Raw genomic sequence first — 17174 nt, 5'->3', positions numbered from 1 at the left:
AAACTACTGTGGTCAAAATGTGGCGCTGACCTATGGCAAAAATATGTATCAACAAAAGAGACTTAAAAAAACACAAAGCCAGACACTGGAAGTGTGTGTGTGTGTGTGTGTGTGTGTGTGTGTGTGTGTGTGTGTGTGTGTTGTGTATACTCATCAGTCAAGTACACATCTGTGAGCAGGTGAGGGCAGAGTGTGTAAGCTGACACCAGGTGTCTTCCTAAATTACTTCTCTACCTTGTTTTTTTAGCCAGGTCTCTTACTGACCTTGAAGCTGGTAAGTGAACCCCTGAAAATGTGTCTCTCTCGTCCCAGCACTAAGGTTACAGAAACAAACCTCCCCATGTGGTTTTTACATGGGTGCTAGGGATCTGAGCTCAAGTCCTCATTCTTGCACTTGACCCACTATGCCACCTTCACAGTCAAATCCTTTCATTTATTAAAGGCAATTTTTTCCTTTCTTTTTCATTCACTCAAAAAAAAATTTTTTTTTCCTATCTCAGGAATTAGACCTAGGCCCTTAATGATGAATGCTAGGTTAAGAATTCAACTACATCTTAGCCATGGTCAAATCAATATTTAACAAAAATGTCAAAAACCATTTAAAGAGAAAAGGATAGGGTCTGAGAAATACATTGAATTGACCTCTGGCCTCCATAAGAGAGTATGTAGACACAGTCTCTGTGTACATGTGTGTGCACGAACACACACAAAAGAGACACAGGGAGAAGCGGCCTCTTAAATGGTGCTGAAACAACTGGGTATCATATTCTCAACATCATTAACTCATTAGGAAATACATTAAAACGACAGTAATACATGAGCTCATTCCTATCCAAGCAGTTACCTAATTTTAACACCATGGAGAAATCAGAATCCTAATTTCTTGGTAAGGAAAATGAAATAGTCCAGCAACTTAAAAAAAAAAAAAAAAAGCTTAGCAGATCCAGAAAAGTTAAGCATAGGATTACTACATGACCCAACAATTTCACACCTAAGTATACATTCAGAAGACTACAGATGACATCCTAGCACTCAGGGAAGCAGAGGCAGGCAGACTGAGTTTGAAGAGATAAAGAAAATTTGGTGGTTTCCTGTGGCTAGATGGTAGGGGAACAGAAAAAGACAATTTAATGGGTGAAAGGTGTTTAGAAGTTAGTGAAAAGATTTTAGTACTAGATAGGGGAGACAGCTATATAATCTTCTGATTATAATAAACGCTAGAACTACAAAACTAGATGGGTACCATTTTGCAAATGCCCAGAAAAACAAACTGGGTATCTACAAACTGCTACTAATAAAACCGGCCAGACATCATCTGCTTCTTTACATCTAACCATTACTAATGTTTCTTGTTCAAGCCCGAAATGAGATACATGCAGTCACTAGACAGGTCAAGCTTTTAGATTTAAATCCCAATTTAAACTGCTATGAGTTTGGGATAACATATTATACAGTTGGTTGCAAGCAGCAAATTCAGAATAGGGTACCTCAATCTTCAAAAAGCGGATCTCTGAGTTCTCAGGCCAGCCAGGGACACATACTCAGATAGTTCAAACAAAACAAAGACCTTAAAATAGGACTTAAGTAAAAAACAAAACAAAATAAGCAATAAAAAAAAGGATAAACCTAATAAATCATAGTATAAAGTTTTCATAGTTTTCACCAATATTTAAAAGACTCTGTTAAAAAAAATTAATAAACATGATTAGTGAGGTTTGGTCTTTTTGCTATGTCTTGTAATGCTAAATACTGGCCCCTAAGGTCTGGTTGTCCCCAGGGACAAGGAAATCTTCACATAAATCCAGTGATGCTATATAAAACTATTGGATGCTCCTTAAAACTATTGGTTGAATAAAGATGCCTTCAATCTGTAGCTAGACAGAAGAGAGGTAGGCAGAATTTAGGTTCCCAGGGCTTGGGGGCTGAGGGAGTACCACGGAGGGAAGAAAAAAGGTGGAGAGAGAGGACATCATGGGGTAAACAACTGAGGGCTGGCCAATCAGAGTACCAGCAACTCAGAAGAAACATGGCAAGTCATATGTCAGGATTATTAGTAGGGCAGTAGACATTACAGCATAGAGGGTAGTTATCTGCACAGCTCTAATGCTTAACTATAAATATAAAAGGTTTACATATTTTATCCAGGAACTGAATGATCTAAGAAATGGCAGAAACCCCCGAATGAAATTAAACATATACTACAACACATGATGATGGTGTAAAACTTGGAACCAAGTAGTTCAACGCTTAAGTCATTAGCAAAAGATAACAAAAATGAACAATTTTAAGAACTGGAAAGATTTATGGAATTAATCCTTGACCACTGAGATTTTCACATGGCTAATTTGCTGTATAAAAGCAGTCAGGAAAAACTAGACTTAAGTGTGAGGCTTTCCCAGTAACAACGTAAGAGGCTCCTCGCTTGGCTATATCTAGACCTATTTTAAGCCTGGTGCCTGAGAGATAAGACTGCACAACTCTCTTCAGCTGTGAGCCGATGGGAATTCCTAATTTCCGTTTCCATAGTCACAAAGACTGACCTGACCCCTCCCTGTCCACAGAATTATAGCTGTTCATCAAGTCTCATGAGACCCACAATATGCTCCCTCCCATGACTAAGGTTAAAACACTCCCCACTCTCATCCTCCAATCGTTTCTGAGAGGCCTGGCAATGCTCATCTGTGTCCTTCATGTAGATAGTGTGGATACTGCTACTGGACAGCAACAAAACCCAGGAGAATATCTGGGAAGTAAACTTCTTTGGAAAACAAACCGATAACCTTTTTAAACTGTTCTGTTTATTTATTGTCAGTGATGTTTAATCAGCTTTTTAGTTAAACAAAGAATGCTAATAACTGATCCCAACCTTTCCTAATACCCTGGTCTTTTTTGATAAGGGGCACAGAAAGTAGGATGATGGTTAGAGACCACTGCAAGAAGGAAGGAATCTGAGTTATTGTATAACAGGTACTGTTTAGTTTGGAGTGACTAAAATGGTTGAGAGATTTGTGGAAACATACACAATAATGTTAAATGCATTTGATGACACTGAAATACACACTTAAAAATGTTTAAAATAGGGTTGGCAGGATGGCTTTGAAGGTAAAGGGCTTACCATGCAAGCCTACCAACCTAAGCTCAATCCCTAAAAACCAAGTGAAGAGAGAGAGAATGAGTTAGTTCTACCAAGTTTTTCTCTGACCATCCATATGTGCCTCATGGCAACACACAGCTCTCTCTACCACGTACCACACACCACATACTTCACAATAATAATATACACAATAAAATAAAAACTCCCAGTGGTAAATTTTGTGACATATATTTCACATAATAAAAAGTACTGGGCTGGAGAAATGGCTCAGTTAAGAATACTGACTGCTTTTCTAGAGGATCTAAATTCAATTCACAGCAACCACATGGTGGCTCATAACAATCTGTAATGGGATCTGATGCCCCTTTCTGGTGTCTGAAGATAATGACAGTGTACTCACATACATAAAATAAATAAATACATCTTTACAAAAACAAAAAAAGAAAGAAGGGAAAAAGTATTACCTTGAAGGTCTCCAATCATCTCAGAATCATGCCCTCTGTCTCTTCGCTCAGCTTCCAATACAGCTTGCAGCTGGTAGTAATCCTTGTCTGCTTGTGACTTGGAATTCTCTAAAATTCTGTTTCTTTCCTGTAATTCTCTGTTCAGGGACTCTAGCTGACTAATTGTCTTGCTCATCTCTGTGTGATTCTTCCTTAATCTGACAGCTGTGTCTGATTCTGTCCTAAGTAAGTCATTCGCTTCTTCTAACTATTAAAAAAGAAAAAAGAAGTTTGACCAAACACGATCATGTTTCTTTTAATTAACTATAATTTTAAAAGAATCCTGATGAAGAACTGACCTGCTTCTGTAACTGTGTCACCTTCTCATTAGCAAGCTGTGAGCTCTGATTGGCTTTCCGTAAGTCTTCCAACTGGTCCTTTAGTGTAGAAACTAGGAAGTCAAAGATTATGTAGAAATTACATATTGTTAGAAAAAAAAATACATCTTTTTAATAATAAAATTTATTCTTAAACCACAACAATCAGTGAAATTAGGTCCATTCCCACTCCCAAAACAAATTCTATCTTACACGTTCTTATATTCTAAATCTTCAAAAAGTAGAGCATAGTTTTACAATATGAAGTAAAACTGCTTTGTTTCCAATACTATAGTATTCCAAATTCTTTTATTGCCTTCATGGGCACAACCTGAGATGTAACAGTACAAAGCTACTTTTGTCAAGTGCCCCATCCCACACCCCAACCAGTGATGTGATATTCCCTGCAGACTTCTCTCAAATACAACAGATCAAGTTACTCTCTTGCCCTAAATCCTGAGTGCTGGGATACAGGAATGTACCACCATATTTAGTTATAAAACTAGTTCTTTGATTCTGAATATTAAAATTACTTGAATTATTCAGTATTTTTAAAATGGTACAAATTTCAAAAGATAGTAAATGGTAGAATGGCGAGGATTCGTCTCTAGTTTTTTCTTCCTTAACTGACTCTTCTACAACTACTGTTTCTCCTTCTTAGGTTAATCTATGAATCAATATCCTAAGATGAAACCAAACATATCATATATATGTTTTCACAAGTGTATCTACAGAAATATATACATATTTAGTATAGGAGATGCTTTTTTCTTTTCTTTTTTTTTTTTTTTTGTTTTTGGTTTTTCGAGATAGGGTTTCTCTGTGTAGTCCTGGCTGCCCTTGAACTCAGAAATCGCCTGCCTCTGCCTCCCAAGTGCTGGGATTAAAGGCGTGTGCCACCACTGCCTGGGGCTTTTTTCTTTTGTTAAGCTGTATATTTTTATGATACTCCAATATAATAGATATTACAGTATCTATTATATCACTGAACACATTGTTTATACTTTATTAGTTAGCTATGAAAAACCTGATATATGAGATTGCATACATAAAATAAAATACATACATAAACTAAATTTAAAATCATTATCAAATGGCATAAAAAAACTTTTAAATGTAATATAATTGCAATATTGACATGAAAATATAAAATTCTAGCACGTCTTTAATCCCAGCACTTGGAAGATAGTGGCAGATGGATCTTTGTGAATTCAAGGGTAGCCTGAGCTACTACTAGAGGTGGGACTGTGGCAACTCACAGTTCTCAAATGAGCTGCTTGTTAGAAATGTCTGAGTTTATAGAAATATTGTTGCCAATATCAATACCAGGCCATGTTTCTATACCATAATTTAAATACAAATCTCTGGAGTTTGGGTATGAATGTTCTATTAAGATTTTTGTGTATGAGAATTCTGCCTGCATGTATGCCTGTGTACTGTGTGTGTGTAGTGTGTGCAGGGGCCAGAAACTGGAATTACAAGTGGTTGTTTGTCACTTTATGGGTGCTGAGTATTGAACCTGGGTCTTCTTAAAAACCAGCCAGTGCTCTTCACGACAGAAGCATCTCGCCAGTCCTGATATTTATGGTCTTTAATGATTCTCAGGTGATTCTGGTATGAATATAACTGTAACAATTCTTATCTTAGCTAAATAACACTTAAAGTCTTTAGTAAGTTATAAACCTAACTGAAGATTTGGCTTATTTAACTCATCTGTATATTACTATAGTTAAGACAACTTCATGATATAGTTCACTACTTAGACAAAAATTTTGGGGGCTGCGGTTATAGCTCAGTGGTAGTGTCTACCTAGATAGTCCAATATTTTCAAAAGAACAATTCACCTTCATTTTCTACATTTCTTCTCTTCTCATTTTCCTGTTCCACTTTTCTTTGGTACTCATTAATTCTATGTTGTAGCAACATCTTTTCTTTCTCAATTTGAGACACCGCAGATTCTAGATTTCTTCTTTGATTCCCCTAAAATTATGACAACAGTTACAATTGACACACAGTTCAGGGAGTACTTTGCTCTTTAAAAATATTTCAAATAAAATGTTAAGATCAATTTTTAGCTTAAAATCATGTAGTATATTCTATTCTTTTCAGCTGTGCTTATGTGTACACAGTATATGTGTGTGTGCGCGTCCGCATGTGTGTGGAGGCCAACAGCCACTGTGAGGTGCCTTCCTCTACTGTTTCTCTTCCAATACCACTTGAAATACGATCTCTCACTGAACCTGTGGCTTACCAACTGGAAGACTGGTTGGCAGTGAGATTTAGGCCTACCTATCTCTTCTCTACAATGCTTTCCCTTGATAGGGTTACAGTCATGCTCAGCCATGTCCTGAGACCCAGGTAGTACATTCTAATGACACTCTTGCAGTAACAGATAAAATATGTCTTACAAAGTAAGACACTCCTACTTGAATCAGACAGATCCACCTTGTAAGTCTGAACCACCATCACCAGTATTGCCACATCTTTGTTGCTTTGTTTTTGTATTTAAAATGTGACACCAGGAAATTCTGTTTTACTATGTGATTTTTCTACATCTTCCTATCTATAAGTAAATACTATCTTTTATGTAGCTATTATCGGAGAGATTTTTAGAGGTGATACAGATCTCCACAGTAGTTCAACTTCTCTAAGATTTTGTCATTTTAACTTTAAAATTTTCAGTGTGTATATGTGGTCTGAGTATAACGCTCAGGAATCCATTTCCTCCTGTGACTTTCTAAGACGTAGGGGTGATGGCCTATATACAAGACGTAGGCCTATATACAAGAGCCTCTGCCTACTCTAACTTGAAGCTGGGCACCGAGGCATTCAAGTGTCATCGCAACACTGGAAGGTTGTGGTAGGATTATAAACATGAGTCACCAACTCAAAGCTCTTGAAAGCTTTATACTCTTAAATTTGTTTAAATCTACTATTAAGTAAATGATCACAAGGTATGACACATCAAGGTTCAGATCTTGGCCCACAATTGCTCCAGCACTATTTGCTGAAGAATTACCTTTCCTCCACCAAAATGCTTTTGAAACTTTGTCATGAGTTGGTTGACCATAATTGTGTTTTTTTCTTTCTTTCTTTCTTTCTTTCTTTCTTTCTTTCTTTCTTTCTTTCTTTCTTTCTTTCTTTCTTTTTTAAAGATGTATTTATGATGTATACAGCATTCTCTCTGCATGTATGCCTACAGGCCAGAAGAGGACATAAAATCTCATTATAGATGATTATGAGCCACCAGGTGGTTGCTGGGAATTGAACTCAGGACCTCTGAAAGAGCAGCTAATACTATTAACCTCGAGGGCATCTCTCCAGTCCTGTGTATTTTCCTGATCTACATTCTTAAGTCAATTTTAGGATATAGTTATCCTAAAACACATCATTGTGTCTCTCGCAAAAAACACAGGCTTACCTCTTCTTCTCTGATCCTGTTTTGGTTATATGTCCCGACTACAAGTTCTAGTACTAGTTGAATAATGATGAGATGAGAGATGATGTTCTTTTGTTATTAACAGATCTTAGGGGAAATACTTACTCTTTTACAATTAGATATGAAGAGAAATATAGGTTTTGTATATGCTACTTATCAACTTGAGTTTTCTGAAAATTTTTACTGTGAATGGATACTGCATTTTCTTTAATGCCTTTTCTGTATCAACTGATAAGATCATTTGTTTTTTCTTCTTTAGACCATATTAAATGAATTAAGTGACTGATTTTAAAATATTAAATAAATCCTGTATCTCTGAAATAAACTGCAGTTAGATAGGTTAATTTTTTATGTGATGCTGAGATCTACGTTAGTATTTTGCTAAAGACTTTGTAGTTGTAAGTGACAGTGATCTCTAGTTTTCACTATAGGCTATGTAAAGCTATTAGTCTAACAAAATGAATTAGAAAATATTATTTTGACATGCTGTAAATTATTTGTTGTTTTATTTAAACTTGGCAGAATTCTCTAGTGAAGTTATCTGGTCATTGAGCTTCATGTTTTTTGTGCAGGTGGGGAAGAGTTTTAAAATCATGGATTCACTTTCGTTAGAGTTATATATATATAGCTATTGAAATGACCGTTTCCGCACTGAGTTGTGGCATGTTGGATTTTTCTAGCAATTCATTTAACTCACTTAAATGACATGTTTAGAGTTCTTCACATCATTCCCTCACAACTCTCTTTTACTCCTGACTCTATCTTTTTTGTCCTTTGTCAACCTTGCCAGATTTGCCAATTCTGTGGATCTTTCAAACAAGTTCTTTGTTCCATCCATTTTCTTCCTTGTCACTTCCAACTGCAGTGGCCTCTTCTATCCTTTTCACTGTTTTTGTTAAGATTCATTATTATCAACTTTTCTTCTTCTAATATGAACATGTATGGTATATAATCTTTCCTTTAGGCACTGTGTTAACTGCATCTCACAAATTTTGATTTTGTATGTTTTTCTTTTTCTTACATTTAATTATGTATTTTCTTTTTTAAATTTCTTTTTTTTAATAATTTACTTATTTATTTTATGTGTATGAGTATACTATTGCTCTCTTCAGACACACCAGAAGAGGACCTAAGATCCCACTGCAGACGGTTGTGAGCCACCATGTGGTTGCTGGGAATTGATCTCAGGACCTCTGAAAGAGCAGTCAGTGCTCTTAAACCACTGAACCATCTCTCCAGCCCTGATTATGTATTTTCAATGATGAAAAGCTTTACATTTTTTTTGAAACATAAAAGCTTGAAGATATAATCACCATTCTAATGTATTTTTATCTCTTTGAGAGTGTCTCTTTTTCTCATTTGACTTTTACGTGTTCAGTTTTCCTGCCATGTTTCTGTTACTCCTTCTGACCTGATTATATTTTGGTCAGGACACACTATTTATTCTGATTCCTTTAAGTATATACTTCATGGCACAGGACAAGACCTATCTTGGTATGTCGTCCTTAAGCACTTGAAAAGAATGTATATTCTGCCACAGCTGAACAGATGCTGTTAATGATGTAGTTGTGTCCTATAAAGTTTACTCTTGTTAACCTTGAACTTTTGTTCTTCCAGCCTCCATTTCCCAGGTATTAGGATTACAGGTATATAACAACATCTCTATTTTATGAGGCTGTGAGAACTCAGGCTACTCAAGCACTCTATTAAATGAGAAACCTGCGGTGTTTTTAAGAAATCACGTACCCCAGAGCTGATCTGCATTCTTCAACTTTTCAGGATCACATTTGTTTTACATTTAATGTATAGGAATTTTAGCTGTACTTAGTGATAGAAGAGGGAACAGTATTTTCACTTTGCCTCTCTTTAAGTAGGACTATATTAATTTAATAATTAAGACCTCCTTCTTGATCTTAAACTTAGACAGATGAATAACTTAAAACATACAGCTTATCTGAATTTAGGATTGATTATTTAAACAATCAGAATGAAATTCCGAGTGCTAACTAAGACTAAGTTCATACTGAGGCTAATGGAAAAAAGTCATGATCTTTAGATGACTACATTTATATCCTAAAGGCATAAATTAAAGAGGAAAATATCACCAACAGATACATTTACCACAAGGAAGAAAAACAGGACAACATAAAATTTATCAAAGATTAAATCTAAAAAGACAAAGGCTATTTTACATGAGAAGAAGACTACAGAGACTGTCTACTTCTGCCTAAGGGAGTCACTGCATACAATAGAAAGTTCACTAAGACTAAATATATTATATATTTGTGTACAAACATCTATCTGGAAATATTGTTTCTCTGCTAATTAAACCAGGCTGGTAGGAAATCATAGAAAACATGAATACTTCTAAACTCAATTTTAAGTCCTACTAATCAAGTGGTATTGTGTTCTTATTGTTCTTCCCAGTCTGCCTTCTGACAATGTTGCAGCTTCTATTTATGATCTCTTGCTGATTTTCTGTTTTTCAACTATCAAAATCCACAAAGTTGAAATTTATGTACTAAAATTTTAACACGGTCTTAGAATAAAGTTGTACAAAGGGAACTAGAGTATAATCTGTAAACTTAACCTGGAGTCTAAGGTAAAATTTTCATCTTAATCTCTCATGTTTTGTGATTCAAAATGAAACTGCCTCTAGAAACATACCAAAGTGAAAGGGGGAAAATGACACAAAGAAAAATTATGTGTACTTAGTAAATTAAAAAGATTAAAAAGTACCTCTTCATCCAATTCTTTCATTATCTTGTCTAGTTTTAAGTTTGAAGTTCTGTAAAAACAACAAAAAATAGATTATAAATCCATTTAGTTCCATTACCCAGTATTAATACCAACAGTCTTCATCACTTGATTTTCTTAAAACCTGGTGTGTGTGTGTGTGTGTGTGTGTGTGTGTGTGTGTGTGTGTTTCAGGGGGAGGGAGGGAGGGATAGCAGGATAGATGGATGGATGGGTAGATGGATGGATGGATAGATGGATGCATGGATAGATATGTCTTGGCTGGTCTAAGGAAGACATGTACTTCTGTGGAGTGATAAATGTATTTTTGAAGGCAAACAAATTATGTAAGATTAAAAGGTACCAATTATACTAAAATACAAATAAAAAATTTAAAAACATGTATAGTTCAGTGTTCCCTTTGCAATATACTAATTGGCATGGTATGATAGCTATAATTTCAAAGTATTGATGAACATAATTGAGATAGATAATGCAGCAATATCAATACTGGAAAACATTTTGACTTCTATTGGCAAAAACTCCTAACTACAGTCTATTATCTGTAGATTGATGCTTGGGGAAAAGGAAAAGAAAACTCTGGGGCCAGCAGGATGGTTCAGCAATAACAGTGCCTGCTTCATGTATCAAGATCTCAGTTGGGACCCAGTCTAACACCCAACACACACACACACACACACACACACACACACACACACACACACACCCCAAATGCAAGCCTCTGTACTTATAGACACAATGCTAGTAAAAAAATTTTAAAGGTAACCCTTTCTCCCCTAAGTTTCTCAACGACCAGGTGGTGATGGCATGTGCCTTTGATCCCAGTTGGTCTATAGAGTGAGTTCCAGGACAGTCAAAAATATACAGAGAAATACTGCCTTGAACCCCTAACCCCCCAAAAGTAAGTCTGAACTTCTTAATACAGTATGCCATCAAGTAAAAGCCACTCAGTCTATCATAAAAGATTAAGTGAATGATGGGAAAAGTGGCATACATCAAATGAGTAAATGTATTGGGCAATGTAGGCAAAATTCTGAGATCTATCCAAACTGCGTTATCTCCACCACAATGGTCTCTAAGCTAATTCTGACTTCTAACACAGTGGTTCTCAACCTGTTGTCATGTCCATTTTGGGGGTCACATATCAAGATATTTACATAGTGAATCACAACAGTACCAAATCACATTAATGATGTAGCAACAAAATAATTTTATAGTCCTATACAGCTCCCTTCAATACTAATTTCCTTTTAATCTAGAACGTACAAGTACTTTATATCAACAGGGAATTATCCTCAACTAATCTTCCCTAATCTTCCTTTTTTTTTTTTTTAATAACAACTTAGGTGAAAAATAGAAAAGTCAAGTGCTACCTATTACCCAAGGAGTTATTTTTAGTCTGTAGGCATGTACACGTGTGCAGGTACACAGTGAGTAGAGTGAGGCAGCCTAAAGGTAACATTAGGTGTGTTCCTCAATGATGCTCCACTTTCTACTAAGGCAGTATTGGGGTGCAGAGGATCCTTCTCTGCACTCCCTATACGGCACTGGCACTATAGGCAGGTGCCATGCCCACCTGGCCTGTAAGCTAGTGAGTGGATGATGGAAAACCATTTTTCAATTATTTAATGACCTTTACTAATTCCACCATTCTTAAGGTAAATTTCATATCCCTTAGTTTGTCAAAAACCATGTCCTTTAATATGCTGAGTGTCCCTACTTTCCCAGGCTCATTTCTGTCTTTTCTTCTTCTCTAACAGCTAATCAAGTTCCCTTACACGGCCTCCACATATGTATAATTTCTGGCCTTTGTTCTCATTCAACTTTTTGGCTCTGGGTTTTTAAAACACCCAATAAAGTGGTATAGGAATCTGATGATATAATCTTCATTTTTTCTTTTCTTTACTTCATCATTCTTTCTTCTTTCATCTTTTTTTTTTTTAAGGGAACTGTCATAGTCTTATACCTGTAGCCCAAGCCGGCCTTGAACTTGTGATATTCCTGTTCCACCTCTTCAGTGCTGGGATTACAGTGCTGCCATCAACCATGGTATTCTTCTAATACGTTATGATATCATTTTATTCTTCCTAACTTACCATGTACCACATTAATTTATAATTACATTATCTTCCCTAATGTTTACAAGCGCCACATAAATAGGAGTTATATGTTCTTTGATTTAATACTATATTGTTGGTATGCACATTACTTGGCAAAAACTTAAAAAAATTTTTTTTAAGACTTATTTATCTTATGTATGGGAGTACAGTGTAGCTATCTACAGACACACCAGAGGGCACTGGATCTCATTACTTGGTTGTGAGTCACCATGTGGCTGCTCAGAATGGATCTCAGGACCTCTGAAAGAGCAATCAGTACTCTTAACTGCTGAGCCATTTCTCCAGCCCCCAAAATCTTTATTAAATAAATGAAATTAAAATTATTTGAATGCCTGGGCTAAAAACTCTTGCCTTAGTCTCCTAAAGAGTTGGGATTAAGTCAGGCATTTCCATTTCTTGAGGTTACAAATTTTCCTATGAACACCGGCTTTGGCCGTTCTGATTTCTTCTTCAAACCCATTATAAAGAGAGGTGTTATTTTAAAAATACCTTAATCATCTTCTACTTTAGTGATTTTCAATCTTCTAATGCTGTGACCCTTTAATACAGTTCCTCATGTTATTATAGTGACCTCAAACTGTAAAATTATTTTCACTGCTACCTAATTGCAACTTTGCTACTGTTATGAATTGGAACATAAATATCTAATATGCATGATAGTCTTAAGCGACCCCTGATCATTTGACCCATAAAGAGGTTGCAATCTCCAGGATGAGAACCACTGTATTCTATAAATACATGTTATCAAAAGAATTTGATTCAACCATGAAAAAAAAAAAAAACCAAAAATCTCAGTAGAAGTATGAAAATTAGTCATTTTAGCTCAGAAGATGATTTTGCACTTCAGAAATTCCTTTCAATTAGCTACTTAAAATGCAATGGAAGGAGACATAATGAATGTGGTAACTAATTTTTAAAAGCCTCAAGGAAACATGTATATACCTAATGCCAACAACACAAATGTTCTTTACTCTTCTTTTTGTAGTTCTGGAGATCAAACCAGGGCCATGTGTATGCTAAGTACCCACTCTACTATCAATCTACATGACAAGCCATTGGTATTATTTTCACTTCTGGCCAAGACACTTTTTATGGGTGTGCATAAGTAGCAACTTTGATATCCCCATCTTCCATACATTAGGTGTGGACAGAGTATACATTCTAAAATACATACCTAACTTCTAATGAGAGTATCACTGAAGGACAATCTTACCTGCATTTCTGCTCCATTTCATCTTTTAATTGCATTTCATTATGCAGTTGTTCTTCAAGCTTGTAGATTGTTTTCTGTAAACTTTCCTGCTTTAATTAAAAAGAAAAATCCTTCATTCTGCTAACGTTCAGAGAAATTAAAAGTAACACCTTGTGTTAACATTTTATGGCTGTTTAGAGCATGATTATTTAGTTCAATCCTTTATCTTTCTGAATAATGTTACTATTTTTTCAATAGTTGTGCGTAATTCATATGCATCAAAACATTATATATTACCCCAATATATACATTTTTATGTTTTACATCAGTTAAAAATGTACAATAATCCAAAGATATAGGCACAAAATATTACAATGTGGTGTTAATAAGACTGCCTATAGAATGTTCTAAAGAAAAATAACCACTTCTAATTTTTCAAAAATATAAATGCTTTAAGGTGCATCTAACAGATGAAAAAATCAGCCTAAAGGAGAAGAAAGTAGAAAGAAAGCATGTTAGCACAAACAAAAAAAAGAGAAGAAAGTATGATATCTGATAATGGAAAAAATAATCAAATACAGCACAAGATAAAATATCACTAAGGAATTAACTCATATCAAACTTTAAGAAATAAGTAGGACCATGATCCTTGTATGCACAATAAAACTTGAGCACTTAATGTTCTAATTTGTAACATAATATTGACATCCTAAAATAATTAGTATTCTAGGACTAGGAATTGGTTCATCAGTAGTGCTTGCCATACAAGCATCATGTAGAAAAGGGTATGGTGGTACATGATTATAATCTTAGTGCTAGACAGGGAGGAGATAGGATGCCTGGGGTTTGCTGATCAGCCAGCTTAGCTCATCACTGAGCTCCAAGACTAGGGAGAGATTCTTGAATCAAAGATAAAGGTGGAGAGCAATAGAAAAGATACTGAATCTGACCTCTCCATATACACGTGTACACACAAATAAAAAAAAATTATTCTTAAAAATGACTTGGGCACAAAGAGTACTAGCATAGTTCCTTCCCCCTTCTCACTTTCTCTTTTACCACATGTTGTCTTATACTTAAGAAGAAATATATCAAAAGAAAAAGAATTGTATCTGCTTTATAAAAATGGCTGCTGGGATGGGCTGGAATGGTGCTCAGCAGTTAAGAGCACTGACTGCTTGCTCTTCCAGAGGTCTTGAGTTCATTTCCCAACAACCACATGGTGGCTCACAACCATCTGCAATGGTATCTGATGCCCTCTTCTGGTGTGTCTGAAGACAGCAACAGTGTATTCATATAAATGAAACAAATCTTAAAAAAAAAAAATGGCTGTTGGCACTGTAGAAGTGAAATCAGAAGTTCAAGGTTAACATAGCTAGTAAGAGGCCATCCTAAACTATCTAAGACTACCTCAAGAAACCAAATCAAGTAAAATATAAATAAATAGTATAGGGGAAATGGCTCATTTCAGAGACTGCTTACCTAGGATGTATGAAGCCATTCTATTCTCCAGTAGCACATAAGCTGGATGTAAGTGACCCATACCAGTAATGACAACGCCTGGGACTGAGGGTCACAAAGATAAAAGTCCATGCTCATCTTTGACCAGACACCGAGTTTGAGGCCAGTAAGAGCTACGCACAACACTGCAAATGGGCTCAGTGGTTGTGAGCACTTTCTACTCTTAGAGAGGACAAGAGTTCAGTTCCCAGCACCCATATCAGGCAGTTCACAACCACTTGTAGCTCCAGTTCCAGGTGAGCTGATGGTCTCTTCTATCTTCCATAGGTATTTGCACTCACATGGTGTACCAATATACACCCAGGTATATACACATATGCATTAAAATTTTTTAATCTTGAAAAGCAATTGTAAGAAACAGTTAAAAAACATAGTCCTTTGCTTCTTGATTAAAAGCATAATCAAGATGATGAGGATATAGCTCAGTAGCTGAGTTTATATCAGACACTGGCTTTGATCTCCAGTACCACAAAACACACAACATAAAACAATGTAAATAAAATCCATCTGTGAGACAGGCAGTGGTGGTGCACGCCTTTAATCCTAGCACTCAGGAGGCAGAGGCAGGTGGATCTCTGTAAGTTTGACTCTATCTTGGTCTACACAGCAAGTTCCAGGACAGCAAAGACTATACAGAGAAACCCATATCTTAAAAAAAAAAAAAAGGTGTCTTGATTATACAAGGTATTTTAAGGATGACAAGATAATTATTCTTAGAAGGAGAGAAAGAAGTCAGGTAGGCTTATTTTTCAGTCACATGAACAACAGAAAGAATTTCTACTAGAACATACCAAGTTCTCAAAAATATGCTTATTTATCATATATAACAAATTCCAAAGAACGAAGAAATTAAGTTATGCTGGCAATACTAGTTATTCTCTATTTCCCCAATTCCTTTTCAGTCTTAAAGATCTACCTTCTACTATTGTCATAAAACCTATCAATTACACTGCTGTGATATTAGTCTCAGACAATAAGGAAAATAATAAAAATTCAAAAACTACAAGAAAGGTGGAGATATGAAGTTACTCTCTCAACACCTCTTGTTCCATACATTCTGTGTTCCTCTTTTCTCATGCCGAACTTTCTCCTTGCTTTCAGTAGTATTAAGAGCAATAGCTTTCCACCGCAGTTAGTACAAAGGTGCTTTCTCACCCTTTATTGTTCTGTCTGATCGATGTTTGCAGCGTAACATCCCTTTATTTAACTCTTTTCATTTAATGCATGTGTACACATAATGTGGTAAAAATGTCCATTGAGATATTATCCAGATTTTAAAAAGAAGGGAAGTCTAACATATACTGCAACATGGATGAATTTAGGTAAACAAAATAAGCCTGTCACATAAAAAAAATGTATCTAGTATCTAATTTCATTGACAGGAGAATAGTAGAAGAAACTGAGAAAGTAGAGCAGGTTATTAGGGCTTGAGGAAAGGGTGGTGAAATGAGTAGTTATTATTTCATACAATTTCCAGCTTGGAATGATGACTTAAAGAATAATAACTGTTAATCAGTAGCAATTTATAATTTCTTAACTATTCATAAATATAGTTAAGAAATATTTGTGTGTGTATAAATATATACACACACATATACGTATGTGTATATATATATATATAAAATTTCATTTAATACTCAGATAAGAAATACTAAAGAGTAGATAATAATTTAAGGGTCTTAAATATCTAAACTAACTGCACATTCACAAGCAATTTATATGCTTACTTAATATCATACATACAAATATATTATCTGTGAACTTAAAAATAAAAACCAAATTGAAATCAAGAAATACCTACCAAGCTTTTATCCACATTTGAGCTAGATCTGTTCTCACTGGGATTTGCTGAAGGTAAGTATCTATTGGTGAGGGTAAGGAATTTAAAAAAAAAATAAAACTTTTTAATATATAATAATACACAACAAGCACTGGTGTTCCTGTCTCATGTTCAGTGTCACACTAGCTAATTTTTTAAAAATTAAGTCCATTTAATTTTTATTTTAGAAACAATATATAAATTAGATAGTTCTTAGGTAACACTACAACTATAATTCAACATTTTTATAGGAAAATATATCAATATTTATACTGTCCAGGAAAATTAAAAACAAAAACTAGCCAAATTTTAAAAATAACTAAATGAAAACATTAATGATGCATCAACATCAGGAAACAAAGTGGTATTTATTACAAAAAGCAGTACAATAGTTGCTGTTGAAATTCAAAGA

The 17174-nt window shown here is 35.2% G+C and overlaps 1 protein-coding gene across 2 annotated transcripts in view; it reads right to left on the bottom strand.

Annotated features, from left to right (window-relative positions):
• Rock1 (Rho associated coiled-coil containing protein kinase 1) overlaps positions 1-17174 on the bottom strand; it is a 109214-nt gene that overhangs the window by 28471 nt on the left and 63569 nt on the right. The window contains exons 11-16 of one of the 2 annotated variants that reach the window (XM_034517779.2): positions 16745-16805; positions 13444-13532; positions 10093-10141; positions 5759-5894; positions 3897-3988; positions 3559-3805 (exon numbers count right to left, since the gene is read on the bottom strand). In XM_034517779.2, the coding sequence (XP_034373670.1) occupies positions 3559-3805; positions 3897-3988; positions 5759-5894; positions 10093-10141; positions 13444-13532; positions 16745-16805 (674 nt within the window). The remainder of the gene's footprint in view (positions 1-3558; positions 3806-3896; positions 3989-5758; positions 5895-10092; positions 10142-13443; positions 13533-16744; positions 16806-17174) is intronic. The other variant, XM_034517780.2, reaches the window with a different exon arrangement.

This window comes from Arvicanthis niloticus, chromosome 14, assembly GCF_011762505.2.
Source record: "Arvicanthis niloticus isolate mArvNil1 chromosome 14, mArvNil1.pat.X, whole genome shotgun sequence".
In the NCBI taxonomy this organism is placed as follows: Eukaryota; Metazoa; Chordata; class Mammalia; order Rodentia; family Muridae; genus Arvicanthis; species Arvicanthis niloticus.
This window is presented reverse-complemented; position numbering and strand designations above follow the sequence as displayed.